Here is a 24,770-nt window from a genome sequence, read left to right as displayed (position 1 = left end):
ATTATGTTTATACCACCAAAAATCTTGTTGATACAGTGCTTTTGTAATGATATTTTGTGTGGGATATTGTCTGCTGATAGAAAAAGTTATGATATCATCACAGTGAGGATCTCATCCTGATAACCAGGGGAAAAACAGTTTTGTGAAATTAGGCTTTTATTGTCATTACATTAAACTTTAGGGGACATTTTATTGTTTGTTCAAAAAAATTAATACATTAAATGAAATGGTATTTCATTTAAGGGCCGGCAATTCTATGGGCGTCCCAGAGGCAGAGTCACATGGTGAACATGTGCCTGAGAGGAGGATCCAGTATTATCATTTACATCCATGATAAGACACCGAGAGCTCAATGATCAACAAAACTATCCCAAATCTAGCCTGATGACCAGTTAAAGCATACAAAGGGCCAATACAAAAACACAAAACCTGTCTTTTTTAATAATTGTCAGATTTCCTATAATTAGTAGGTCTACAGTATAATGTAAGCAGCAATAGGGTCATGGTTTGGAATCACAAGACCATTTTTATCAGTGGGCCCTGTTTCTCCTGGTTCAAAAAAAATATCTATAATAAATCACAGAAGATTTTAATGACACCTGTTCACAGAACAGCAGAGTATAATATATAATTTAACACAAAATATATAATTTAACACAAAATTAGACATTGCTGGTTGACTGAAAACCACCAACCTTACACAATTAGGACGCTAGATGCCACTGTTGCACATTGTAGAATATCATTCAGGTTTTCAGAATTTCTGAATTTACTAGCATGATTTGAAGGATTATGCAAATCATGCTTGATCTGTAAATTGTCTTTGTACACTATATGATACTGCAAAATATCCAGCTTTACATAAATGTGATTTTTATACAATTTTATTCGATTTCATCTTCAAATACATGTAAAATGAAGAGTCTCTCTGACCCTAAAGTGAAGTTTTATGATGGTATATTTTGCCTGACTCCATAGAATGCTTGACAGAATTAATAAATCAAATAAACCATCAGACAATATGTGGAATATATGGCTGTTTTCATGGAAACTCGTTAAATTAAATGGTGCCTAATAGCTTTTAGTTAGCACAGGATGACGCAAACTCGCAGCTTAATAGACCACAGTGTGCACCACTGCATTTTATTGAAGGTGTGTGTACAGAAACCATTAACAGATATTCATTAAGACATTTTATGTGCTTTGTTAAAGCAAGCAGTCATGATTCACAAATATCAACAGTCTTTTCTGCACATTTTATGTGTCCTCTCCACAAACTGAAAGTATTGTGATTTAACCACTCCTAATAATAATGCATATCTATACAGCATTTTTATTGGCATCCATAGTTCAATGAACTTTCCAATGTACAAAAGTTTCTTCAGCTTATTAAAATGATCTTGAACTACAAAAAAGGTTCTATGCCAAACTTTCAATTGTTTTTAACTTTGCATACAGATATTGTATGAAGTGTATTACAAAATCATAATGTTTTATAATTTTGACCTCTTTCTACTCTGAAGTAATTCATCTATTGTTGTTGTTTTTTTTTATGAAATATTTTTAATATTTTATGAAATAATTTATTTTCATAAAATATTAAGTAGTGGAACTTTCATGAAGAATCACAGAAGAATTTGATGAGTTATAAACTAGAAGAGTCCAACTGTATTGTGTGGCATTGGTATAAATTGATAGCTTGAAACTATTTCTGAAATCAATTCATTACAACAGTGGTTTTCAACCTGTGGTCCGCGGGTGGGTCGCCAATTATTTTCTGTTCATTTCTAGTCCATTCTAGGGTTGTGCGATTAAAACAAATCACGATTTGAGCGTGTGCGATTTCTACTTCGCTTTATAGCATGATTTTCCGCGGCCCTGACTTCCCGTAGTATGCTATCCGATCCAATCAGAATGCATTGCGCCTAGCACGAGGACAGAACAGACTGGCCATATGCCTAACTCCAGGTTCACACACTGTCTGTGATGCGCTTTTTTTTCCGAGCCCATGTTAACAGATCAGAGCGTTCACACTGCACGCGGTAAAAGGCTAGAAATAAGAACGTGCGAAAATAATTAATATCTAACACATGCGCATAGAGAGAATTGTGAGTGCACAGGACGCAGTTTAAGTGAGAGGAGACACGTTTTAAGTGCGCACACTCTCTCCACGCAGAGCAGCGTGTATCTGAGCAAGCACGTCTGATTTTGTGACAGATTCGCACTCGTGCATTATTTTAATGTGCTTTCGCGTTATATTTGCTCTCGCTGCTGACCGCTGATTGGAAATATGTTTCAAATTAATCCTGAATGCATTTCTGAAAAAGCCTAGACCCCGGGGGAGGGTCTCGCATCCCGGGAGAGTTAAGTTTTTAACTCTTTGTGTGTGTGTGTGTGTGTGTGTGTGTGTGTGTGTGTGTGTGTGTGTGTGTGTGTGTAATTTTAAATCTAGCAGTATAGCCATTTCATGATGGGCTGGGAGGGTTATGATGAACTGAATTCTTATGTGGCAGTCTGATGGCGTCTTGTGTTGTGTGAACGTGTGCCGTGTCCTGCGGGGGTGATATGTGTTTCATAGCTTTTGCCTAGTTATTGCATGTGCGCTTGGTTTTTTTAATGGTCTATTTATTGCGGTCCTCTGTGTAGCAGCTTCCATGGTGGTGTTGTTCGCACATATTGTTTAACATTAGTGCTTGGGACTTCCAGAACCTGACCCAGTCTTACATGATTGGTAACTGCATGAATTATATATAATAAAGATTATTGTTTCTACCCCTGTGGTGTTGCTTGGTCTGTACAGTAGATTCATCTAGCCACAACATTAACTCTCCTGTTTAGGTTTACTACATTGGTCGCAGCGGCAGGATCTTGTTTATTTTTTTTATTTTTTTTTTGTGAACCTTATAAAACCTAGACACTGTTGCAAAAATGCTACAGGGGGAGGATAATGTTGGGCCTGAAGGTGGGGGCCACGTAAGGGAGATGGGAACATTAAGAGCTACTGCACGGCAGTATTTATGCCTGAAACATTCAATGGTGTAGGCCGGGAGTGGTCTGATTGGTCAGAACAATTTGATTTGGAGGCTGATGTAAATAATTGGGATAAACCCTTAAAACTTAAATTTATGTCTGTTCTACTCTCTGGGCGTGCAAGAGATATTTATAGTGGTTTGTCCGCTGAGGCTAAAGGAAATTATGCGCTGCTAAAAGCTGCTATGGCTAGATGTTTCGAGCCCTGTGATGGTAGCAAATGGAGTAGGGCTACATTTACAGCCCGCCGGCGTATGCACAATGAGACCGTAAGGGAATTCGGAAATGCCTTACGGCGTCTCGGCACTAAAGCTTACCCCACAGCTGATGATTGCACTTGTGATATGTTGGCAAGAGATTAATTTCTTACACATTTTGCAACTGGTGACTTCCGTATTAGCCTGCGCAGAGCAAAACCTTATACCCTAGAAGATGCAATTGACCTTGCTTCAGAATTAGAGCTTCTTAGGAATATGGAGCAAACCCATCTAATGCCTGATGCAAAAGTAAGGGGAGTAGTAGAGAACAAATCTAAAAGTGAAGAACAAATGCAAATGATGCTAGGAATGGTGGAGGAATTGAGGCAGGAAGTCAAATCTCTTCGTACAACAGTGAGTAACATTCAACAGTCTATGGTAAACCCTCCTACTTAATTTTTCAGGGAAGCTGTACGAGAGCCCAGGAATAGTGGTTCACAAGGGGCCGTAGATCGAGCCAGAGGGGCGGGGGGTGGTTGCTGGGAGTGTGGGTGTACCAGACATATAAAAACAAGACTGCCCATACTCGCAGGGAAACTACAGGTGGCAGGTACTGTAGGCCCACTGCCTGCCCCCTGGCGTGCTGGTACATTTGCGGCCTCTGCAAGCAACCAGGGTGGCTCTGGATACATCGGAGCCAAAATAGGTGCGTCAGACTCCCTTCTCTTGGTAGATAGTGGGGCAACATTATCAGTTATACCAAAACAACGTTGGCTTGAAATCACTAAAGGGGGAATAGAACTGTCTGGACATCATGGTGAGGTGTCTGCAGCTAATGGAGGGTTGATGGGGATATTGAGAAAATGGCAAACAGTCTGCCAGTTTGATTCATTGGCATTAATTACTGAGTTTTTGGTAGCTGATGTGCCATCCCAGGATATTCTTTTGGGTTTTGACTTTTTGCGTAAATATGGTGTCGTTTTGGATTTTGGAAAAAAGGAGTGTCGAATTATGGGTAAAATGCTTCCCCTGATTGTTCCGGCAGATATTGATACGCCTCGGACCGTGATTGTCTTGGAAGATAATGTGATTCCCCCACGTAGTGAGGCAATCATTGCTGGAAAGGTGGACAATTCCTTCGTGGCCTGTTGTGAGGGTATGTTGGAACCAACAGACACATTATCAAATCAATGTGATGTAATGATAGCTCGGGTGGTCTGTAGGGTGGAGAGGGGTAGACTGCCAGTACAAGTGATTAATGTAACTAAAGATGCCCTTACATTAAAGGGGGGTATGAGGTTGGGAACTTTACATACCGACATTGAGGTGGGCTGTAAGGCTGAACCTGTGGGCATGGGTGAGGATGAGGATGGCCCAAATGAGCCTTGGTCTGTTGACAAGCTTATTGCTCATTTTGGGTTGCATCAGAATTTTACTCCATCTGATTTAAGAGATATTCGTGAGCTGTTACAAATAAATATGTATGCGTTTAGTGAGGGGGAGGGGGATTTGGGGAGAACACACCTGACAATGCACCAGATCGATACAGGGGATGCAAAGCCTGTGAAGTTGCCACCCCGTCGTGTTCCCCTCCACCTGCAACATGAGGTAGCGGACCATGTAAAGCAAATGTTGGCAAATAACATAATTCAGCCTTCTCATAGTCCATGGGCAGCTCCGGTAGTTTTGGTACGCAAGCGTGATGGCGGCCTCCGTTTTTGTGTGGATTATCGTAAGTTAAATGATGTAACCCGGAAGGATGCATATCCGTTGCCACGGATTGATGATGCCCTTGACAGTCTGAATAAAGCTTGCTGGTTCTCAACTCTTGATTTAGCCAGTGGTTACTGGCAGGTGGAGTTGGATCCTGTGGATAAATATAAGACTGCGTTTATCACTCGCCAGGGTCTGTTTGAATTCAATGTCCTTAGTTTTGGTCTTTGTAATAGTCCAAGTACATTTCAGCGACTGATGGATCTGGTGCTGGCAGATCTTCAGTGGACTACCTGTCTGGTGTACTTGGACGATATTATTATATTTGGACGGACCTTCCAGGAACATTTGGGCCGTCTGGATGAAGTTTTGATAAAACTACGCCAGGCTAACCTCAAAGTCAAGCCCACTAAGTGTAACTTATTTGCCACTCAGGTGCAGTATTTAGGACACATCATCTCATCAAAGGGGGTGAAAGCAGATCCCGCCAAAGTGGAGGCTGTGCGTCAGTGGCCGGTGCCCAAAAATCAAACGGAGGTCAGGAGTGTTGTGGGTTTAGCCTCGTACAATCGGAGGTTTGAGAAGGGGTTTGCTGAGATAGCCCGCCCGCTGCACCAGCTCACTGAGAAAGGCAGGCGTTTTAAATGGACAGAGGCATGCCAAACTGCTTTTGAACAGCTCAAAGTGAGTTTAATGTCAGCTCCTGTTGTTGTATACCCTGATCCCTCTAAAACATTCATTGTAGATACGGATGCTAGCGATGCTGGTATTGGGGCTGTATTGTCACAAGAAGAAGGGGGGTTTGAACATGTTATAGCATGCCAGCAGAGCCCTTACTAAGCAGGAAAGAAAATATGCCACAACTAAGAAAGAGCTGTTAAGCATGGTCACATTCATCATGCATTTTAAACATTACCTTTTGGGTAAGGAATTTGTTCTGCGAACTGACCATAATTCCTTGAGGTAGCTGCATAATTTCCAGGGCTTAGAGGGACAGTTAGCCAGATGGGTGGAGTAGTTAGCAAGTTTCCAGTAAAAAATCGTTCATCGCCCTGGACGAGGGCATGCTAATGCTGACGCCCTTTCTAGGCTGTCTGCTTACCTGTCAACTCCACTGCCCTTGGAGCCTGCCCCACTGACACGAGGGGCGCCTGTAATAGCTGCAGTACAAAATGTGCCTCCTAATGTAACCCCAGAGGGGGAAGGGGATGAGCTGGCTCAGGCGCAATGGGAAGATGCAGAGTTAAAAAAGATCATTGTTCAAAAAAAAAAAAGAGGGAGTGACTGGGTTGCAACCACCGGATGATCTACAAAGGTATGCACCAGTATGGTCCCAATTACAAATGCAGGGCTCCCGGTTGGTGAGGTTTCCTCCATTGAACTCTGGTTCCGCAAACCAGGTCCAGGTGGTTATTCCCACTGTAATGGTGTCAGACATCTTAAGACAGTTGCATAATGATGTTACGGGTGGACACTTGGGAATACAGAAATTACAAGCAAAAGTGAAAGATCGGTTCTATTGGCTGGCTGGTTTGGGGATGTGAAGCGATGGTGTCGTGAGTGTGTGGATTGTGGGTCCAGGAAAGCTGTAGGGAAACAATGGCGGGCCCCACTCCAATCGGTGGTAACCTCGAGGCCCTATGAGCGGGTGGCAGTGGATATTTTGGGACCTCTTCCCGAAACCCCCAAAGAAAACAAATATATTGTAGTTATTGGCGATTACTTTTCCAAATGGATGGAGGCGTTCCCTTTTCCTAATCGGGAAGCGGAGACAGTGGCTAAATTGCTGGTTGAACAGTGGGTGTGCCGCTTTGGAGCCCCCAGGATAATCCATACTGATCAGGGCCGAAATTTTGAATCCAGGTTATTTAAAGAAGTGTGCCAGTTGCTGAACATTTATAAGACCAGGACGTCACCGTATCATCCTCAATCGGATGTGATGGTTGAAAGGTTTAACAGAACACTGGCCTCTATGTTGTCTCTGTTTGTAGATGATAACCAAGCTAACTGGGACATCCTGTTGCAGTATGTGATGATGGCCTATAGAAGCAGCGTTCACTCCAGTACTGGGTTTACACCCTATAAAGTGGTTTTTGGGAGAGAGATCATCCTTCCTGTCGATGTTATGCTTAATGTGGGTGGGGGGGGGGGGGTATTCTCTTCCACGTCAGAGTATGTGGCTAGACTGTTGGAGACATTGGCTACAGTGGTAGAGGCGGTAAAGGGCCATCAGTTAAGAGCTGCGGTGAAGCAGAAGGGAGACTATGACTTCAGAGCACATTTCCAATATTATTCTGAAGGAGAATTGGTCTGGGTTTGGGGGAAAGTGAGGAAAAGGGGGCTTTGTCCAAAATTACAACGAAGGTTTAAGGGGCCTTATAAAGTCACGGAGAGGATAACTGAAGTTCTGTACAGACTTGTGCCAGTTGAGGGGGGAACCGAAATAGTGGTGCACTTCAACCGACTTAAACCATGTCTTGCTTCTGTAACAAAGGTTACCAGCCAAGAGGGTGCAGAGAGTCCACGGATAGCTGGCGTCCCACCTAAGGAGACCTGGCTGCAGACTTCAGATTCTACAGCGGGTCGAGAGAGCGAGGTGGCAGTGCCAGGGGCCAGATCTGAGGTGCCTCCAGTCACACCTAGGAGTGGAGCAAGTGGTGTGCCAGGAAGCAGTGCTGCCTCAGTGGGATCACAATGGCAAAGGGACCGGCTGGCTCCGACCACACAGGACCAAAGTGGTCAAGGATCTTCACACACTGGGCATATGCAACCATCCATGACTAGCCAAGTTCCAATGACTGGGGAGGTCCAACAAGGTGGAACATTATCCAAGGACTTGCATCTAGGACGAGCAAAAAGGGCACCAATGTGGTCCCGGGACTATGAGATATTTTGAATTTGACTCGAGGACGAGTCTGCTTTATGGGTGGGGGGAGTGTAATGAAGTGACGTGGGAAAGATGCATTGTTATGATTGTGTGTGGGGGGTGGGGGGGGGGGGGGGGGGTTTGAGGGAAGAGGGGGTTGAGTTAAATAATTGTTGCACCTGACCATTGATTAGCGTGAAGGAGAGAGAGCGATAAATCGAGAGGCACAGCGAAGCGTGGGAGGGTCTGGGAAGCAGTGTTTTTTCTAAACGCCCGAGCTGCACTCAAGGTTGGGGGGTGGGTGCCGTTCGCATGTTGTTGAGGGCTGCCGGCGGTGAAGATGGTTTAGCGGGCTAACCTGTAGATAAGGCCGGGTATAGGAGTGCATTGGGCGGCGCGGCTTCTCAGAAAAGGGGTGCTCCGTTTTCGCTACAGTCGGAGGCCTCGAGAGGCCAAAGCCTAGACCCCAGGGGAGGGTCACGCATCCCGGGAGAGTTAAGTTTTTAACTCTTTGTGTGTGTGTAATTTTAAATCTAGCAGTATAGCCATTTCATGATGGGCTGGGAGGGTTATGATGAACTGAATTCTTATGTGGCAGTCTGATGGCGTCTTTGGTGTGAAGGTTACGTGTTATGTGAACGTGTGCCGTGTCCTGCGGGGGTGATATGTGTTTCATAGCTTTTGCCTAGTTATTGCATGTGCGCTTGGTTTTTTTTAATGGTCTATTTATTGCAGTCCTCTGTGTAGCAGCTTCCATGGTGGTGTTGTTCGCCCAGATTGTTTAACATTAGTGCTTGGGACTTCCAGAACCTGACCCAGTCTGACATGTTTGGTAACTGCATGAATTATATATATAATAAAGATTATTGTTTCTACCCCTGTGGTGTTGCTTGGTCTGTAGAGTAGATTCCACTAGCCACAACATTAACTCTCCTGTTTAGGTTTACTACAATATAAATAAAGGAATGAGTGTTTTTGACAATTTTAGTGATTAGATAATTAACCCACAGCACAAAGTTAACCCTAATCCTATTTAACTTTATCTTGGTAGTTTCTTCAGAAAGATATGTTTTTAGTGCATAGAATATGTTTCCACCCTGTCAAAGTCTAGACCTCAGTTGAACCTTCTATCTAATCTATAGCTAATCTGAATAAAAATAATAATAATAAACAAAGGTTCCATGTGTTGTCAAAAATAGGCTATAAATTGTGAAAATGTTCAAATTCAAGGTTAAGGTTTAAAATTGCTAATATTGAACAATAGTGTAAACAAACCTGACTTTCAGTAGCTAACACTATCAAAATGGTAGACTAAAATAATCTAAGTGGGTCTTATTTGGTTAGGCTACTTATATGACTACTATGTTTAATGCCTAATGCAGAGACAATGCCCGTCACAAATTAATTTGTAATGAGTATTTATTTATTTTTTTTAAATAAAAATACGACTTATTTCAGAGTGTAGCCTACTTGTTCCATCCATATATACAAACATCCTTATAAACACACACATGACAGAGCTGCTCTTTCGTTGTTGTTGTTGTTGTTTGACGAGACAACGGACAAATATTCCGTGCATTTTTGCGTCTTCTACATTGTCTGCGAAGCAGGCCAAAAATGCTGTCTATGTAGGCATCTTCTCTGGATTTGAGCCACGGCCCGTGTGTGTCGTAGAGCGGGGTCCTCGCGCACACAGGAAGAACAGAGAGCTGTTAGCTAGCAGACGGCGGGCAGCTGTAAACAAGTCACTTTTATAAACCTCGCATAACAAACATACCTAACGCTGACTTGCTCATCCATTTGCATGGCTTTTGAAAGGTTGCTTTAAAGCGTGTTTGACTGTATACCCGCATACTGTTGAATTATTACCGCAGGTTTGCGTTTTTTACAGAGCTGGGATGCAAGCAGCTAGAGAAGCGCGCACCCGACTGCACAGCTAAAGCTTCACTTTCTTCATAAATATTCTTTCATCAGTATTAACATTATAAAACATATATAAAATATCTGATCATGTGTAACGGGGTGAAGTAGTGACATTTTGACAGTAAGCTATGTTTTTAAAGGGCTTTGTTAGCTTGGCTAAGGTTTATTTTCTCAGTTAGCTTATAAGCTAACGCTAGCTCTTTAACATTCTCGTACAAACTCATAACTTTAGGTTAATGTTATTTGTTTTTATTTACGCAACGCCTGTAAAAATGTGTTCTATTGGTCTAAAACAAATTCTCTGACAATTTTTATGTTAAACTAATTTAGACGAGAGTGACAGCTAAACTAAAGCACATTTGACTGGCTGAAAAAAACAGGAGTGTAATTACGGCCAATATAGTATTATACTGTTAAAATGCTTTGAAAGGAGTTAATCTTTCCATAAACAAGTCTTTGAGCTGGCTGGACAATTGCTATGGAAATTCCTGGAAGTGTCGGTGCAATACAGATGAAGGTGTGCAGGACCAAAACTGATGGAAACCAACAACTGCTGAGATGAATTAACCAGGAATCAAATGGTGATTATAATTAACTCTTTTTGCATTTATCATCACTGCAGTTCAGTAATTGTAGATCTTGGATTTGAAATTAAGATGTGATGTGGTATTATTATTTTTATGCATGTGTGACCTGCATACTGTGTGTCTTGATTTATTTCTCTCCATATTTTTGCTTCAGGTTTTGAAAGCCTCCAATCATGGGTGATATGAAGACCCCTGATTTTGATGATCTCTTGGCTGCCTTTGACATCCCTGATGCGACCAGTTTGGATGCCAAAGAGGCCATTCATGGGAATCAAGATGAGGTAGAGGGACACCTTAAGCACTCAGAGATGTGTATGGGTGCCACGGTTTTGATCCCTCACTCAGAGCCGACAAACGATGCCCCTGCTGTCAGTGTTATCGTAAAGAACACTAGCCGCCAGAACTCCTATGAAAATCTTGTAGAGAGGGAGAGCACTCATTTTGGGCACCTTTTACAAAATGGGTTTAAAAGTTCTACAGGCTCACTGGAGACACATCCCTCCAGCTATCCAAAACTGGATAGCTCTTCTGTCAACGGAGACTGTTCAAGACGTTCCATGGAAAAGATTCCTGTCCTCTACAAGAATGAAAATGTTCCCTCAGTTTCAGCATCTATGCCTCAGTTTAGCCCTATATCCAGCCCAGAATCTGAAGACATTCATCGCAATGGAATCAATGACCGTCCAAAATCTGCAGAGACCTCGTACTTCTCATCTGATTCACTCTTTACATCTTCGCCTCTTCCTGTTTTAGACAATAATTTGAAACCAGATGCATCCAGCTTGACATGCAATGAAAGACTTCCTGGTTCAAAAGGTGTGAATGATCTTGGGTGTGATGGATCATCTTTCAAAGACGATATGGTTGAACAAAATTCTGAGACTAAGAGTGACAGCATCCAAGATTGTGGAACAAATGCATATCTGTCTCCTGAGACAAATATTTCTTCTTCCCGTCCATGCGTCAAAGCTCACAGCTCTAGATTATCCTCTTGCCTTGATGCATTAGCAGCTTTAAATGCTAAAAAGGATCCAGGTGGGCAAACAAATTCAAAGGATTTCCCAGTTACCCCAAAAGAGTCAATGAAAATTAGTCCAAAAGTACCAATATCACCAAGGAGCCCAAGAAGTCCTCTGGAGGTGGTGAAACGTTTCACCAAACAGCCTGACAGTCCAATGAGTATATGCAGTGACAGCAGTGGTAAAGCATCTCCAGCTGTCGCTGCTGGCTCGCCGCCAGCCATCCCACGAGTCAGAATAAAGACAATCAAAACCTCATCTGGAGAAATCCAACGCACCGTCACAAGCATATTGCCAGACTCTGAAACTGAAGATCTCATGTCACCGTTTGGGTCATCGCCATCTCAGTCCTCGGCTGAAGATGCCTTCTCTAAAACATTTTCTGTGTATCGTTCAGATGATACCATTTCAGAGGTCATTTTTGAAAATGTAAAGCAGGAAGCTTCAAAGACACCCGTACTGGGGAGCAAATCCAGCACAAAATCAGTGAGGAACTTAAAGAAACCTCAAACCCAAAATAATGGTCATGCTCTAAAGACAACACTTGGTGGCAACAAGCAAAAAAAGGCTTCTTCTGCTCAGATTGGTTCTTTTGCTAATACAAACTACCTTCCGAAGGCATTACACTTGGCAAACCTAAATCTAGTTCCACATAGCGTAGCTGCCTCAGTTACAGCAAGGTCTTCCACTAATAGACAGGAGCCCTCTCATTTATCTTCATCAATGGTGTGCAGTTCTGTACCACTGGTGCATCAAGTTAAAAAAGTCTCTCCAAACACACGAGCTGTTGTCCCAAATACTGCAGCTGGAACCTTAAACAGACTGTTGAATTACTCAAACCCAGTACCAACATATGTTCCTGATCTGAGTCCACCACCAGGCACCGGTATCAAGCTCCCACCGCAGGGCTATTGCTGCCTAGAATGCGGAGACTCGTTCGGGCTGGAAAAGAGTCTTGCTTACCATTACAGCCGTAGAAGTGTGCATATAGAAGTCGCGTGCACCCACTGCTCCAAAACATTGGTGTTTTTTAACAAATGTGCTCTCTTGGCACACGCTCGAGATCACAAGAACAAAGGCATGGTGATGCAGTGCACTCAGTTGTTTATGAAGCCCATTGCTGTTGACCAGATGTTGGCGCCCATCAAGCCTAAGCAGTCTGTAAATCAGATACCTTGTGGGAACAGTGCCACAGAGTCATCTAAAAGCCAGGTGGTCTTGCCACTTTATCCCGACAAAGTTATCAAACATGGATTTAAATGTCTGGACTGTAATAAACAGATGTCAGACTACACAGCACTTGCGGGTCACTATCAGAGGGCAACAGAGGCTAATGGTCTGGTGAGTCAAATTAATGAACTCTGGAGTCACAAAACGTAACTTATTGTAAATTATTAAAAAATTACTATCTATTGTTTTCATATGGGTCAATGACATGTCTTTTTTTAATACATTAAATTACAAATGCCTATACCATGTCTTATATTTTTCATTTCTGTATTAAATGAAGATATTTTTGTGGATCCATAAATTCAAAAAAAAATTTATGAAAGGTACTTTTGGCGTAATCCTTTATAAAGATTTCTTCTATTTTTATTATTATTATTATTATTAAGTGCTTTCTATTTTGTTATTTGAAAAACCTCTGTGCATAAAGTCAATAAGTCTATGAAAATATCAAATGAAGATATCAGGCAAGTTTAGTTCAGCTGTTATGTGATATTTTAATTATGAATTTAAACAATTCTGAATTAATAAATAATTCATTATTAGTAATTACATATGATAAAAAACTTTGTTGAAACGTTCAAAAATATAATCAAATATTTTATATGATAAGATTTTTTTTATTACAGGGACAGTGCATATTAATAAACATTTCTGCCAATATGCCAGAGTTAGCCAAAAGGCTATTTTTTTTCTGCAGTCCCAGGACAGATGTTAAAAGTCACCCTAAAAGACAAATTATAATATACAGGTGCTGGTCATATAATTAAAATATCATCAAAAGGTTGATTTATTTCACTAATTCCATTCAAAAAGTGAAACTTATTATATATTAAATTCATTCGCTACACACAGACTGATATATTTCAAATGTTTATTTCTTTTAATTTTGATGATTATAACTGACAACTAAGGAAAATCCCAAATTCAGTATCTCAGAAAATTAGAATATTGTGAAAAGGTTCAATATTGAAGACACCTGGTGCCACACTCTAATCCGCTAATTAACTCAAAACACCTGCAAAGGCCTTAAATGGTCTCTCAGTCTAGTTCTGTAGGCTACACAGTCATGGGGAAGATGACCATTGACTCCTTGCACAAGGAGGACAAGACACAAAAGGTCATTGCAAAAGAGGCTGGCTGTTCAAAGAGCTCTGTGTCCAAGCACATTAATAGAGAGGCAAGGGAAGGAAAAGATGTGGTAGAAAAAAGTGTACAAGCAATAGGGATAACCGCACCCTGGAGAGGATTGTGAAACAAAACCCATTCAAAAATGTGGGGGAGATTCACAAAGAGTGGACTGCAGCTGAAGTCAGTGCTTCAAGAACCACTACACACAGACGTATGCAAGACATGGGTTTCAACTGTCGCATTCCTTGTGTCAAGCCACTCTTGAACAACAGACAGCATCAGAAGCATCTCGCTTCAAAAAAGAACTGGACTGCTACTGAGTGGTCCAAAGTTATGTTCTCTGATGAAAGTCAATTTTGCATTTCCTTTGGAAATCAAAGTCTGGAGGAAGAGAGGAGAGGCACACAATCCATGTTGCTTGAGGTCCAGTGTAAAGTTTCCACAGTCAGTGATGGTTTGGGGTGCCATGTCATCTGCTGGTGTTGGTCCACTGTGTCTTCTGAGGTCCAAGGTCAACGCAGCTGTATACCAGGGAAGTTTTAGAGCACTTCATTGTTCCTGCTGCTGACCTACTTTTAATGTTTATACTTTTCAGTTGGCCAAGATTTCTAAATATCCTTTCTTTGTATTGGTCTTAAGTAATATTCAAATTTTCTGAGATACTGAATTTGGGATTTTCCTTAATTGTCAGTTATAATCATCAAAATTAAAAGAAATAAACTTTTGAAATATAACAGTCGGTGTAATGAATTAATATAATATACAAGTTTCACTTTTTGAATAGAATAAGTGAAATAAATCAACTTTTTGATGATATTCTAATTATATGACCAGCACCTGTATAAAATACTTTAAACGTCATAAAACCTCATTCTACTATAAATAGAGAGAGAAGGAGAGTTTTTCAAAACCATATGAAATCAACTTGAATACAAAGAGTACATTTCTAAGAACTGGCATGTGTTCTATATGAACATGTGACTTGTTCTTTTCTAGATGAAGAGATTTTTTTCCTTCTGTTTCTTGTAGACACTCTATTCTATTTATTTGACCCTGTTTGCGTTCTTCAATGCAGATGTGCAAGGTTTGCTCAATGTTGCTCCCCAACAAGTGCAGCTACAGGGCCCATCAGCGCATTCATTCACATAAATCTCCTTATTGCTGTCCTGAATGTGGGGCTCTCAGTCGCTCAGTGGACATCCAGAAGCATGTGAAAGAGAATTGTCTCCACTATTCCCGTAAAATTGGATACTCGTAAGTACCTCAAACTGTGACCTCTAGACCAATGAACTTCCACTTTGAGACCATGAATGTCTTTTGTGTTGTCTTCGCTCACTCTCTCTGTCTCTCTGATTTGCTCAAATTTCTTTCAGGTGTCTGCATTGTGAAATGCTTTTCATGTCCCTGTCCCTCTTGAAGACTCACATTGAGGAGAAGCATTGTGAGGTCTTCTATAAGTGCACTATCTGTCCTGTAGCCTTCAGATCTTCCGATGGCTGTCTGATGCATGTAAAAAACAAGCATGGTGACAGTGAACCCAACCATCAGTAAGTGCATCTATTGATCTGTCGTACCATAAATTCAGTCATACATTTTTTTTCCTAGAACTGTGTTGAGGAGTTACCTCTGGTTCATTCTGTGCAGGGTGATCTACAAGTGTTCCTGTGAAACAGTCTTTAAGAGGAAGCAGTTGTTGTATCAACATTTTCATCATCGTATATGTGTGTTCAAGTGTCCACATTGCACTTCATTCTTCCCGGAGAAACTACTTTTGGTGCAACATTTCAAGGTTTGTAGCTACTTTTTAGTGCTGTTGGTCATTGCAATGTGTAAATGACACAGTGTCAGTTATTTTAATTCAGTTTAATTAGGTAAATTTACATATACACTACACATGTTAATCAGAATACAACCGGTCGTGGTATTGTGCACTTGCTCCACAAGACGATGTGATGTTTAATGTGTGGTATTACGTCAAATATTTGATTACGCGTTATGTATACTTATGAGACAAAGACCTGCAAAAACCTGCTATAGCTGAATTATAACTCTGCATGTAAGTTTACTTATGAAGGGAAATCTTCACTGAATAATGTATTTAGTGCTTTAAGAAGGAGGTGTGAGTACATTCCATACACATACATAATGCTTCTGTCTGGGACTACAAGACATTTACATTTAAGACATTTAGCAGATGCTCTTAACCAACTTACAAAAAAAGTGCTTCATGAGACTGGTGTGATGAGCAGATGGTAAGCATACAATTAAGAACATTATTAAATGAAGTACTTTCTGTACATATGCAAGTAAGTGCAGGCTTAATAAATTGAATAATGTTCATATATTGTATTTTCCAGAATATAAGTCACATTTTTTTAATCATCTGAAATGTGTGCAACGTGTATTTCAAAGAATCTTATATAATGTAATTAGCGTCAAGGACACAAAATGTGCAAAGCACACATTTGGAGCCCAAGTATTTTTGTATAGCGCATTTCTCACATGCTAATAGGTTCAGTTTCACTTAAAATGAATGTATAATAAATTGTGTTTATAATGAATGCCACTATATTTAATGATTTAAAATTAACATTTTCATTCCTGTTTGTATCTAAATACTGTTAAATTTAGAGCATGTGTGAAACTCCGCTCCTTGAGGGCCACTGTCCTGTTTAGCTCCACCCAGCTCCAACACACCTGCCTGGAAATTTCTAGGACTCATAAAGATTTTGATTAGCTGGATCAGGTTTGTTTAATTGGGATTGGAGCTAAACTCTGCAAGATAGTGGACCTCCAGGAGCTGAGTTTGACACCCCTGATTTATAGTATTTTTTTATTTTTATTTTTTGTAGTTTTTGTTTTGTGTAGTTTACCAGTATTTTAAATTATATCTGATTGTATTAATCAAATAAAATGTTTTTTTTCCTCTTTACAATGTGAAATTGACCCACTGTGACTTATAGTCATGTGCAACTTATTTTCTGGAAAATATGGTACAATAAAACCTAGTGCAAATAAACAAGCCCATGCCAAGATTATTTTTCAAGTTAACCCCAATATTTTTATATATAAGAGGCCATGTTTGCATTTTGCATGAGCTGTGTGAGTTTGATTGCATGCTGGGAGGCATGAAGTAGTCAAAATTGTCAGTTGTGGTGGGGTGCTTGCAAATGACAGGTGATCGTTCAGTGTAACATCAAGGTTCTTTGTTTTGTTTTTTTGGTATACATTTGATTTGTCAAGTAATTACAGTAACTTAACTACAGGTAAGGCAGAATGCTGTAACTTGATGAATGCAGTCAACACAGAGTAACAAAAGTATACAAAACGGTCCATTAACATAGGATGTGTTCAGTTTAGATTGCAGGAAAAGCAACAACAACAAAAACATTTGATAAATAATTTTGTAGCTTAATACTGTGGCAGAATGAAAGCGCCAGGAGAGATTTTTGTGATGTTCTTGTGGATGCATTGTGGAAACAAAGAGGAGGTCATTTATTTTTGAATATGCCACTGCTAATTCTCATGTCATTGTACTGCCACAGCACTAGAGATATCTCATCAGTGCTGACTTGAAGAACAAGAGTGGTACTGTATTATGCAGATATTTAAAAAGTCAAATAAAATGACTTTCATCTGCAGACTGTTCATGGTGGAGTTTTCAGAAGTGAAGAAGAAAAAAGTCCCAAAAAGACAGACACAACATCTTTCTCACCACCAAACCTCCAACCAGGGTTGACCAAACCGATTAATGAGGCCTGCATGGAGGAAAGGGAGAGCTCTGCTGCTGAGAAGTCAAGTTCTGGAGTTAGAATGAAGAATGCTGGTTGGACCTGTGGAGAATGCCTCCTGTGGGTCCCTGACAGAGAGACCTACATCAGTCACATGAAGACCAGCCATGGCAAGGTGAAAATCTTTGCAATCTTTTTTTTTTTTTGCTTTAGTCAATTGTGTTCCAAAATCTTCACATTTGAACATGCCTGTCTTTTTGCAGTCAATAAAGAAACATCCATGTCGACTATGTGAAAGGTCCTTCAATTCACCCATGAGTCTTAAACGACACCTTCGAAGTGACCACGATGGAAGAAGGAAAGTTTTCACATGCTGGTAAAATCAGTATACTGTATAATTAAAAAGTGATTAAATGTTCTCAGAAGTTTTATCAACATTTATTTTGCACTTTTCTGAAGAATGCAACTTTGTGTTGTATTTTTTTAAAATTTAAAACACGAATTTTCTTTATAAACCCCGAAGGTACTGCACAACTGAGAGGATATCTTTTACTAAACACACTATGCTAAAGAACCACATCAGCTTGATGCATGGAATCAAGAACCCAGATTTCAGCCAAATGGCAAAGCTAGCATCTCAGGATGTGGGCAAACCCACAGGCGAGGTAATCATCTTTTATTTTATTCTATAGAAACATTATATCAGATACAGCTTGTGCTACTACATTTTCCTCTTTCAGAAGCTGAAAAGAAAAGCAGAGGGGACTCATGGAGTTGCAGGAAATGGGGAAACATCACACAGCGTCAGTGCCAAGCGACATAAGCCACTTTATCGCTGTGCCAAATGTGGCTTTAGCTCTGAAGACCAGGCCCAGTTTCAGGAGCACATACCTCAACACAGAAACGACAGCGACACACCCCAGTGCCAGCACTGCGGCCTATGTTTCACATCTCAGTTAGCACTCACCAGACACCTCATCATTGTACACAAGGTCAAAGAACCGGAGGAGCATGAGGACTTTAACAGAGAGGACGCAGGGAAAGGACAAGAACACTCAACAAACTTGAGCGATGAAATCGTACCTCTTTCAGCAAAAAAGACTGGCCTGTCCACAGAAAAGGAGCAAAGCAAACTCCACAGTGGGCCCACAGACAGTGCTTTCAACATCAGTAACAACACGCAGGCATCAGAAGCAAGTGGATTTGAGGAAGAAAAGGCCTAGAGAGAAGAAAGGACTCCAATGGAAAGCTGCTAATCAACTTGAATATGCAGCTGATAAATGTGGTACTGGAAACATGTTGCCTTACAGTGAAATACTATATCTCATGTCATTTATCATATATATGAAATAATGTTTAAACAGACACTCCTTCAGAGTTTTATTGCGTTATTTGGTTAAACTTAACTGTTAAATTCATGCAATTAATTGTCACCTTTTCTACTGCTTACTTGTCCATCTTATATATGTGGATAATCATAATTTATTTTTGTGTAATTGCAGAAGCATGTCAGTGTATTACAGTGTTTTGCTACAGAGCAAATGTATGTTTTTGTTCATGTACCAAGTCAAATCTGTCTGGGGTACATTACAACGCAGGAAATGTTATGTATGTTACTCAATGTAGCCATAAGAGAGACAGTCACATAATAGTTTGACTGTTTTCAGGGTCACCAAAAATGCTGAAGAATTTAGTACATTTGATGGTCAATCTTTGGTGGTGCTTATGCTGTGCTGGTCTTGAAGGAAGGGCATGATGTTTGTTTTATATTTATTAGGTAGTGTGCTTGTATTACACAAAGCTAAACATATGTAACTGCATTGTTACAATGGATATTACATTATTCTAAATGGTATTCACTTAAACCCAGGTATCTGCACTCAGAGAAAGTATATTTTCATATTCATTCCATTACATTTATATTCAATGAGCCATTCTTACAATCAAATTTAGCACTTTTGTAAATGCTTGTATGAAAAAAATAATTTACATATTAAAGACATAAGTGAAAACTTTACAGTTTGTGCCATCAGCAGCGGTTTGATGTTTTGGGGGCCTTTAAAATGTAAAATACAAGGATTACTATTGTTTTTTGTCACTTATTTGTTATTTCACCAATAATGTTTCAAATTAAACCTTTACGTCTGATGCGTTTAAATCTGTCATGAAACGATTTTGTTAGTGTGGAAAAACTTCTCGCACGTAGACGAGTATTTCTCTGGATAGGTTATTTTTAAGTCAATTTATGTACAGACACATACCTTAAAGTCTTGGCTACAAAAAGCCGCCTGGAAGAGGTTCAGTTCATTTAACACACGCGCACTAATCTTTTGTGACAACACTCACCAAGTAGCTCATGTTTTATTACGTTACGTTCCCTTGTTTACCGAACAGCTTTTACAAAAGAGGCATAATATTAATGTTTTATTTTGTCCAACATAATTGACAAAAGTATTATAATTCAGGAGCAGAACAAACAAAAAAAACATTTACAGACATCTATTTAAAAAGAAACTACAACCTATCATTTTTTCATTAGGTTTTTCTTCCTCTTCTTACCGGAAGTAGTCGCCGCGTATCCGCTAGTTACAGCAGTGGCGGCGAAGCGTTTGCAACAAAATCTCAATTTTGCATTATTTTAATTGAGTTTTTGTCATACATACTAAATATACAGACAAAATGTTATCATTAGACTTCCTCGATGATGTCCGGCGAATGAATAAGCGGCAGGTTTGTGTTTATTTAGCTTGTTAGCTCGGCACACTTACTACACGTCAGCTTGAATGACAGTGGCTTTAACGTTTTATACACATACGTGCCCTATTAGTACTCTTTATTGCGAGTTGTAGAGATGAAATATGTTTTGAATGGATAAATATTTTATTGCTGAGTAGTTGTAACCAAGGAACTCGGCTTTTTACAACAGCTGCTATTCTGTGCTGTTAATTTATATATTACAGTAACGTTACTTTGACTTTTAAGGTATTGCTCTACAAGAGATCTCAAATCTGCATCAATCATCATTATCTTTACTAACAACACATACTTTCTCTAGTGCAGTTAAGCAAACTGGGAGCTAAAGAATCAGCCATCTTATGTTTAGCTTCTCGTGTTTTTCAGCTTTACTATCAGGTGCTGAATTTTGGCATGATTGTATCTTCAGCCTTGATGATCTGGAAAGGCTTGATGGTTGTGACTGGGAGTGAAAGCCCGATTGTGGTTGTTCTCAGGTAACGGTCATATTTTGCAGTATGCTTATAAATAATTTACCTTTTACATATTACTGTTTCAGTTGTTGAAATTTCAAAATTGATTATCGTGGACTGTTGTACTGCACTGTACTTTTATTTACAGATCCATTAAATCTCTTTTTTTTTTAGAAACTGGGCAAGTCAGAATGTGAACGCGAGTGTTAAATGTCCTTATTCAGTAATCACAAAACAAACTGGAAATGTAAATGCATTGGTAAAAAATGTATGGAAACCCTGATGATGTTTTCAGTTTATTCGTGCATGTGTTGTTATGAATTGCTGCACTGTAAGAAAAGAAAAGAAATATGCAGAACAACAAAAACAGTACTGGTAAATTCCTTCCAAGACATTATCTATTATATTTTTGTGGACACTTCATTAAACTAAAATACTGTATAAAGCATAATTCAAAATACAGGTAAAACATGAAGAAATTCCGACATTTTAGCATTGGGCCCTATTTTTCATTAATTTATTTTATTATTATTTTTGTGTGTGTGACTTTAGATACCTTTTTTTTTACCTGCATGTTTTAATTTTAAAATCATTTTATGAATCTCTTTTTTTTTTCTTTAAATCATTTTGTTGGGAAGCCAAATACAAAAGCCACTAGGATGTTTGAAACTTAATTGATGCATATGATTCAAATGACACGCAAGACAACACAAATGATTACATTTACATCAGTGAAGTGTAATTGTTAATTTCATTATTATTGTAGTGGAAGCATGGAGCCTGCATTTCACAGAGGAGACCTCCTCTTTCTCACAAATCGTGTTGAAGATCCAATCAGAGTGGGAGAGATTGTTGTGTTCAGGATTGAAGGAAGAGAAATTCCCATTGTACACAGAGTCCTAAAAATTCATGAAAAGTAAGTACCATATAAGATCAAAATGCATGTTTTCCTGAATGAGAGTGTTCATGCAATAGGTTTTTCATCATAGCATGGGCTGAAAATATTAAAAGTGCAGTAAGTGATTTCCACTGTTGAAAGTGGATCGGCGTGTTTTGGTGATTTCAAATATAAACAGCGTTTCTCAAAAGTCACATAGTGCACCTTTAATTGAGATGGTGTGCTTGTTTTTAACAAAAAAAGATAATCATATTCCCAAGATTCCAGCTTAATTCACATCATAAAGGATTATGTGCATAGTGCAGTATGTGTTATTATAAGTTGTGCCTTTTGTTATTTTCTGATCATACTGCCTGTCTTTGTTCCTTCCAATAACATTGATCTCTACTGATTTCAGAGAAAATGGTGATGTCAAGTTCTTGACAAAAGGTGACAATAATTCTGTGGATGACAGAGGCCTTTACAAGCAGGGACAGCACTGGTTGGAGAAGAAAGATGTGGTGGGAAGAGCAAGAGGGTAAGAATCCCTAATCATCTTTAAGCAAAGAAATCTGATCTAATTTAGAGTGCATTCAGAGTTGCACGTGTCACTGTATTTCTGATCACACTTCCTCTATGGCAGGTTTGTGCCTTACATTGGAATTGTCACAATTTTGATGAATGACTACCCCAAATTTAAGGTATGTAATATGTGTTGAATCATGTTTAAATGATGAAAAGTTGTTACATAGCAGTTGTTCTAACACTTGTTCTTTGTTCCCTGACAGTATGCTGTACTGTGTTTGCTCGGGCTGTTTGTTTTGGTACACAGAGAATGAAGAATTTGAAGAGTAACTCCGTCAGGGAACACACGCCCCTCTTGTGACCAGTTTTTATGGTGTTTGTTTTTTTTTTGTGTGTGTGTGTGTGTGAATATACTGCACTTGCTCTTAGAGACAAGGGTCAAATTATTATTATTTTTGTTTAATGACAATGCAAACACAAGAACTACTTGAAGAATTTGCATTTGTTACTTTTCCATGTCATACCAAATTAAATTTTTGTTTGATCTGAATTTACAGCCATACTTGCGCCATATGTCACGATCTCTTTCTTAAAGGCTAAATTTTGTATTGAATAAAAACATTGAGCCAAAAGTGTATTGTGTTCTAAATAATTTTTTTTCATTCTCTTGATTACTTATGGAAAGTATTTGTTTTGTATTATGAGTCACGCACTGGAAACAAAAAAAAGTGTAAACATATATATATATATAATTTATTTATAGAGAGAGAGAGCATACTTGCAGGAAAACTATGCATTTTTATTTTTTTTTAATATATTTAAGAAAAATTAAAAATACATGATATTTTTCCTGTAAGTATGCTTAGCAAATTTGCAGCTTGCTTTGTTCAAGCACTGTATAAGTACATATTAGTATCTTTAAATTCAGCTAGTTAGTTACCTAACGTGTTCCTTGGGAATCGAACCCACAACCTTGCACTTCTAATGTGTATATATATATATATATATATATCTTATCAAGACATTGTAATAAAAACAGAATGATTCTTAGGAACTACCAAGTCATACATGCTGTTCATAACTAATGAAATGTACGTTAAGATTTAAGAATTCGCAACGCCTCAAAACGTTGTTCAATTATATCAATTCAATTAAATTGCATGCGCACATCCAACGCACGTCACATAGTGTTTCCCATCCTCATTCAAACAGACTAAGCATTCGCCGTCGTTATGTGAGTTCAGTGACTAAAACTATGACCTCAAAGCCGTTTGGTAGCCTATATCCCACCCCACCGTGCCCCTATAAATACAGCCTGCAGAAGAGCGAAGAGCACTCGCGATCATTGAATCTGAACGAAGGAATCAGTTACTTGAGAAGATGGCTGTGAGTTCTGAAGATGCAAACAGCAAATATAGACTGTTTGCTTTCATTATGCTTTTTAACATCTCGTTAAGCACCGCAGTCAGTCTCGATTTAACTGAGCTGCAAAATAAAGTTTCCAAAATAAAAGTGCATCCACGTGGGAATCTCTGGGCGACAGGTATGTTTTCATTTCATCTTGTATTTATTGGTCATGCAATTACAGTAAAACTTCTAAATCCGTTTCCCAGCATAATTTCTGAACTTCTTGCAGGTCATTTCATGGGCAAGAAGAGTATTTCAAGCAGCCAGTTCCAGGACTCTCCGTTCTCCTCAAAGCTTCCCAGGAATACAATGGGAGAATCCGGGAGTTTTGAGGATTTGAGGGAGCTGATCACCCAGGAGGTGCTGAAAGTTGCTCTTCAGGCTCAGCTTGAAGATCCAAAGAGGACACGAGATGTTTATAATCAGGTGATAAGCGCTATTTACAGATTTGGTCAACCAAATGTACCTAGTTAAAAAGTAAAGTTTTAAAATATTAGTACATTGATGCTTTGTGGTTATACATTTTATTCGTTCATTTTTTTCAGGACTTGATGGTAAAGCTTTTGAAAAACTACATTGAAAAAAGGAACCTATGGTGACAATGCTGATGATGTAATTGTAATAAAATTGTATTTAGACAAACTTACAGTTGTGTACACAATCCATGGGTTTGGAAGATATATGCTTGCTTATTAATATTGAGATGTATTTTCACAGCAGTTAAATGTTGAAATGGCAACAAAATATTTATTTTTTCATTAAACTGCTGTAACTATGACTGGATATCTGAAAGAATATTATTGAATGTGTGGATGGATGGATTGATCAATGAATGAATGCGTTTTATTCAAGTTATTTAAAAATCTGTATTTTAAAAAACAAATTAAACCACAAATCAGTCTCATGATGCTATAGTAAACTGGCATTACCCCAATTAGACCTATAAGATTTTATTATTATTATTATTATTATAATCTTTCAAATGAGCAACTATGAGAGCATCTTCCCTTCCCTTTGGCTTTGCCCTGAGATTGAAAATGTTTGTTTGTTTGATTATTATTTTATTTGTATCATTTTATTTTTTATATATTGGTAACCTTTACAATTGTCCTCGAATAGTAATGTGAGGTTGGGGGTCCAATGGGCACTTTTTGGTAAAATATAGAACACTATTAAAATGTGTCTGCACAGTATGAACAAAGTGTTTATTTATTATTATTTACAATTATTTCAAATTTAATCAATAACATGGACATAGGCCTAAGTATTACAATTACTGAGACTGATTTGGAATTTTTTAGAATTAAAAAACTGAAAATTAATGCAACGTT

General features: G+C 39.0%; 4 protein-coding genes across 4 annotated transcripts; all 4 read left to right on the top strand.

The window, feature by feature from the left end:
• The first annotated feature begins 4,238 nt into the window (after positions 1 to 4,238).
• Positions 4,239 to 7,836, top strand: LOC132155519 (uncharacterized). Its single transcript, XM_059564308.1, has 4 exons — positions 4,239 to 4,383; positions 5,065 to 5,571; positions 6,428 to 7,074; positions 7,435 to 7,836. Exons 1-4 carry the CDS (start codon positions 4,239 to 4,241, stop codon positions 7,834 to 7,836), a joined length of 1,701 nt encoding a protein of 566 aa, XP_059420291.1.
• Positions 7,837 to 9,475: 1,639 nt separating this feature from the next.
• On the top strand, positions 9,476 to 19,441 carry LOC132156068 (zinc finger protein 592-like). The gene is made up of 9 exons (XM_059564903.1): positions 9,476 to 10,310; positions 10,471 to 12,676; positions 14,769 to 14,947; positions 15,067 to 15,240; positions 15,338 to 15,482; positions 17,336 to 17,599; positions 17,688 to 17,800; positions 17,948 to 18,089; positions 18,165 to 19,441. Exons 2-9 carry the CDS (start codon positions 10,490 to 10,492, stop codon positions 18,645 to 18,647), a joined length of 3,687 nt encoding a protein of 1,228 aa, XP_059420886.1. The 5' UTR covers positions 9,476 to 10,310; positions 10,471 to 10,489; the 3' UTR covers positions 18,648 to 19,441.
• A 532-nt stretch (positions 19,442 to 19,973) lies between these two features.
• Positions 19,974 to 22,667, top strand: LOC132156069 (signal peptidase complex catalytic subunit SEC11A). The gene is made up of 6 exons (XM_059564904.1): positions 19,974 to 20,154; positions 20,545 to 20,654; positions 21,397 to 21,546; positions 21,926 to 22,045; positions 22,151 to 22,208; positions 22,296 to 22,667. Exons 1-6 carry the CDS (start codon positions 20,104 to 20,106, stop codon positions 22,344 to 22,346), a joined length of 540 nt encoding a protein of 179 aa, XP_059420887.1. The 5' UTR covers positions 19,974 to 20,103; the 3' UTR covers positions 22,347 to 22,667.
• A 374-nt stretch (positions 22,668 to 23,041) lies between these two features.
• On the top strand, positions 23,042 to 24,579 carry LOC132155658 (neuromedin-B-like). Its single transcript, XM_059564382.1, has 3 exons — positions 23,042 to 23,575; positions 23,669 to 23,865; positions 23,985 to 24,579. The coding sequence occupies exons 1-3, from the start codon at positions 23,413 to 23,415 to the stop codon at positions 24,036 to 24,038; spliced, it is 414 nt and encodes a 137-aa protein (XP_059420365.1). The 5' UTR covers positions 23,042 to 23,412; the 3' UTR covers positions 24,039 to 24,579.
• The last annotated feature ends 191 nt before the right edge of the window (positions 24,580 to 24,770 follow it).

The sequence above is a fragment of the Carassius carassius genome, chromosome 13 (assembly GCF_963082965.1).
Source record: "Carassius carassius chromosome 13, fCarCar2.1, whole genome shotgun sequence".
Taxonomy (NCBI): domain Eukaryota; kingdom Metazoa; phylum Chordata; class Actinopteri; order Cypriniformes; family Cyprinidae; genus Carassius; species Carassius carassius.
This window is presented reverse-complemented; position numbering and strand designations above follow the sequence as displayed.

Excerpts from the sequence above, each read along its gene's own strand:
- LOC132155519 (XM_059564308.1), top strand. The coding sequence starts at position 4,239 with ATGGGTAAAATGCTTCCCCTGATTGTTCCGGCAGATATTGATACGCCT. Across the intron at positions 5,572-6,427 it reads GCACCAGCTCACTGAGAAAG|AAATTACAAGCAAAAGTGAA; the intron begins GCAGGCGTTTTA and ends TTGGGAATACAG. Across the intron at positions 7,075-7,434 it reads CTGTCGATGTTATGCTTAAT|GTTACCAGCCAAGAGGGTGC; the intron begins GTGGGTGGGGGG and ends TCTGTAACAAAG.
- LOC132156068 (XM_059564903.1), top strand. The coding sequence starts at position 10,490 with ATGGGTGATATGAAGACCCCTGATTTTGATGATCTCTTGGCTGCCTTT. Across the intron at positions 15,483-17,335 it reads TTTTGGTGCAACATTTCAAG|ACTGTTCATGGTGGAGTTTT; the intron begins GTTTGTAGCTAC and ends TTTCATCTGCAG. Across the intron at positions 17,801-17,947 it reads AGGAAAGTTTTCACATGCTG|GTACTGCACAACTGAGAGGA; the intron begins GTAAAATCAGTA and ends TAAACCCCGAAG.
- LOC132156069 (XM_059564904.1), top strand. The coding sequence starts at position 20,104 with ATGTTATCATTAGACTTCCTCGATGATGTCCGGCGAATGAATAAGCGG. Across the intron at positions 22,046-22,150 it reads GTGGTGGGAAGAGCAAGAGG|GTTTGTGCCTTACATTGGAA; the intron begins GTAAGAATCCCT and ends CCTCTATGGCAG. Across the intron at positions 22,209-22,295 it reads ATGACTACCCCAAATTTAAG|TATGCTGTACTGTGTTTGCT; the intron begins GTATGTAATATG and ends GTTCCCTGACAG.
- LOC132155658 (XM_059564382.1), top strand. The coding sequence starts at position 23,413 with ATGGCTGTGAGTTCTGAAGATGCAAACAGCAAATATAGACTGTTTGCT. Across the intron at positions 23,576-23,668 it reads TGGGAATCTCTGGGCGACAG|GTCATTTCATGGGCAAGAAG; the intron begins GTATGTTTTCAT and ends AACTTCTTGCAG. Across the intron at positions 23,866-23,984 it reads CACGAGATGTTTATAATCAG|GACTTGATGGTAAAGCTTTT; the intron begins GTGATAAGCGCT and ends CATTTTTTTCAG.